This window comes from Octopus bimaculoides, chromosome 18 (genome assembly GCF_001194135.2).
Source record: "Octopus bimaculoides isolate UCB-OBI-ISO-001 chromosome 18, ASM119413v2, whole genome shotgun sequence".
Taxonomy (NCBI): domain Eukaryota; kingdom Metazoa; phylum Mollusca; class Cephalopoda; order Octopoda; family Octopodidae; genus Octopus; species Octopus bimaculoides.
The window spans coordinates 4,699,816-4,703,615 of record NC_068998.1 but is presented as its reverse complement, the minus strand read 5'-3'; the positions used below and the strand labels follow the sequence as shown (position 1 = coordinate 4,703,615).

At 28.3% G+C, this 3,800-nt stretch overlaps 1 protein-coding gene across 1 annotated transcript in view; it reads right to left on the bottom strand.

Moving 5' to 3' along the window:
- Positions 1-3,800, bottom strand: part of LOC106872231 (fibroblast growth factor 18) — a 106,839-nt gene that overhangs the window by 14,984 nt on the left and 88,055 nt on the right. The window contains exon 4 of the mRNA XM_014919139.2: positions 998-1,054. Within this exon, the coding sequence (XP_014774625.2) occupies positions 998-1,054 (57 nt within the window). The remainder of the gene's footprint in view (positions 1-997; positions 1,055-3,800) is intronic.

Genomic DNA, 3,800 nt, shown 5'->3' with positions numbered 1-3,800 from the left:
ATATATATATATATATATATATATATATATATATACATATTACACCGTGTTTAAAGCGTAATAGACAAATAATTACATAAGGTGTCTATTTTCGCGGAAACAACTAGTCTAAGGCTATGTTTCGAAATGGTACCACATTGTATGTTTGGTAAATTATAATCTAGAATAAAAATAAATATGTATGTGTTTTGTGTGTGTATGTATGTGTGTGTATGTGTGCATGTGTGTGTGCAGAAACGAAAGTCATGACATGTGGCCATGTTGTAAGGAAACAGCAATTGTCGCAACTCTGTAACACTGAGTTGGTGGTAATTGGATTTAGTTGTATTAACAGATAGTAACATAACAAACTAACGTTCTACTAACGTTTATATACCTTTATATATACATATATATACGTATATGTCTATGTATGTATATATAATATATACATAAACAGCTCCTCCTGTGGCAATACAAATGCCATATATATATCATTTCCAAGTGTAAATTCTATTTCGATTTGAACTTTGTCTAATGAGATATTCATGAATAATGTGTAATATGTTCTAACTCTACAAAATTCTTTATATATGTCCATGGCTATATTATATGTACTATGTAGTGTCGAAACGCACGTAACTAAGGAATAAATGTGCTACCAAATATTTAAGTGTATTTGTGGCATTTCAGTGATATTATTGTTAGTGATGGTGTTGGTTATGGTACGTGGCGGTAGTTGCAGATTTTTAAATACACACACTCAAACTCCACATACAACAAACAAGCAAAAGACAAAACGAAAAACGAAACAAAAAAGAGTATATTTTAAAATCTACTCTAATACACACAAATATATACATACGCACATATATGTATACGTATACATATATATATATATATATTTACATGTACATACACATATTCAAATGCATGTATATGTATGAATGTACACATATATAGAGATGTATACATATACATATATATTATTTGTTATACATGAAACGCCGAACTATACCATTGGAATGGTTGCATACGCTCGGTTAGGCCCAGCCGGGATCAGCCCTTCGTTGTTCTAGAATAAAAAAAAATATAAAGAAACGAAATAGCAAGCGTCTTATGCATACAAAGTCGATGATTAAAATTACATTTAACGTTATTATTAATATTATTATTATTATTATTATTGTTATTACTATTATTATTATTATTATTATTATTATTATTATTATTATTATTATTATTATTGTTATTATCATCATCATTTTCATCATCATCACCATCACCGTCACCACCATTATTATCGTTATTATTATTATTCGTCGTCAACGCACGTTAGTTTAATATTAGCACGTTATATTAAAATAATCACTATTATTAATAAGGTTGCTGGCCTTGTGTCAAATTCAGAAAGAGCCATTTTATTATCATTATCAATATTATTATCTTTATTATTAGTAATTTTGATAACTCTTACGATTATTCTTATACTTGTTAATAATACCATTATTTTATTATTATTATTATTATTATTATTATTATTATTATTATTATTATTATTATTATTATTTTCATTATTATTATTATTATTATTATTATTATTATTATTATTATTATTATTATTATTATTATTATTATTATTATTATACTTAAATTTAATATTATCATATACTTAAGAAATATAGTAGCTCTAATTATACAGAAAATATTAATAAACCCATAAACACACACGTTACGTATAACATTATACAGAAATACATACACACCTTGATATATATATATCTATATACATGCATACATACATATACATATATATGTATGAATCTAAATTTTATATATATACAAATTGTATGTTGGTTTGTTTGTTTGTGTGTGTATGTGTGTATGTGTGTGTGTGTGTGTGTGTGTGTGTAATTGTGTGTGTCTGTCTGTGTGTATGAGTGTGAAAAAGAGAGGCTGATAGGCAAACAGATAGAAAAAATGTTACTTCTTCACAACTACATATACATACATACATACATGTGCGTGTGTGTGTGTATATATGGCTGTGAGTATGCATTTAAGCGTGGCAGGAAATAATGATGGTCATCCAGTTGGTCAAGAATATTGATTTAAGACAGCTTACCTGAAGACCTACATATAATTATATGTGTTTTTGTATTTATGTATTCATGTATAGATGGCATTAGTTCGTTTAAGGTCTATGAGGGGTCGCTGAAAAGCACTTAGCTTTGGACAAAAGAAAATACTGGAGCATCAGTTAATTATGATTTTATTCCACATCTTCCCCTCTCAGATTCACACATTTATTGCAGTGATCCTTCAGTTTTCGCGATACTCTTAAAGCCACGAGTTTCTCAGCACCCCATCGTATGTATCCTGCGAAACGGAGATAGATCCGGTTCGTAATCTAGATTCTAACCCCTTATATCGAATTTCATAACGTCAACCGGGTAGTTTTGCCTGTATGTCTATGTGCAATTTGCATGTATGTGTATGTGCAGGTCTCTGGTGTCAGTGCATGTACAGACCTCTATGTTCTGATTTATGAATGTAAGCTCTCACATATAATTGAATGTCTAGGTAAGTACATATGTATTTATATGCTAAACTTTTGAAAAGGTTTCGTATAATTTAACAGTTCTATTTATGATCGGTATCTGTAGTCTTCCAATTAGCCTTTTCATTTCTAGTTTTGAGAATGTTCGTTGTATATATGATGTATGTATGCGTGTATTTCCGAAGGAGCTGTCCCTGAATCATGATGAAAATATACATTTATTACAGCTAGAAGCAGAATTAAATTTTAGCGAGTTTCTAGATATATAATTTATGTAATAAATGGAAGCAAGCAGAAGCAATCAGACTTAACATTAATTATCGACATATTAGTATCATTATTATTATTATTATTATTATTATTATTATTATTATTATTATTATTATTATTATTATAACTATTATTATTATTATTATTATTCACTAATCTATTATTACTATTATTCAGTAGTCTTATTATTATTATTATTATTATTATTATTATTATTATTATTATTATCATTATTATTATTACTATTATTATTATTATTATTATTATTATTATTATTATTATTATTATTATTATTATTATTATTATTATTATTACTATTATTATTATTATTATTATTATTATTATTATTATTATTATTATTATTATTATTATTATTATTATTACTATTATTATTATTATTATTATTATTATTATTATTATTATTATTATTATTACACATTGATGACGATGATGACGACGAGAAAGGACATCAGGGAAAATATGCACTTTGGTGAGGATAATGGTGATGGCGTCGCTGATGATATCTGCTGCAAGTGAAGATGATGCTGTTTGCTATAATTAGTTATATATTATCAAATTTGATGATGATGATGATGATGATGATGATAGCAACAGTGATCGTAATAATGATGATGTTGATGATGATAATGAAGACGGCGACAAGAACGTCTGTGAGGAGGAGGGTGTTGACGAAGAAGAAGAAGAAAAAGAAGAAGAAGAAGAAGAAGAAGAAGAAGAAGAAGAAGAAGAAGAAGAAGAAGAAGAAGAAGAAGAAAACAAAGGCGATGACGAGGAGGTGGCGTCTTCGTTATTGTTTAGCCGTAGATGTGTTCGAAGTTGACAAGCATAGGGGCAAATGAGTTTAGGGTCCAGTTTGAAGGGTAAAACTCTATCAGTCCGAGTCGCCGCGTGACTCCCCTCTGTAAACACTGTGGTTGCTGTTTGTGGTGGTGGTGGTGGTGGTGCAACTGATGATGGTAGCAGTGGTAGT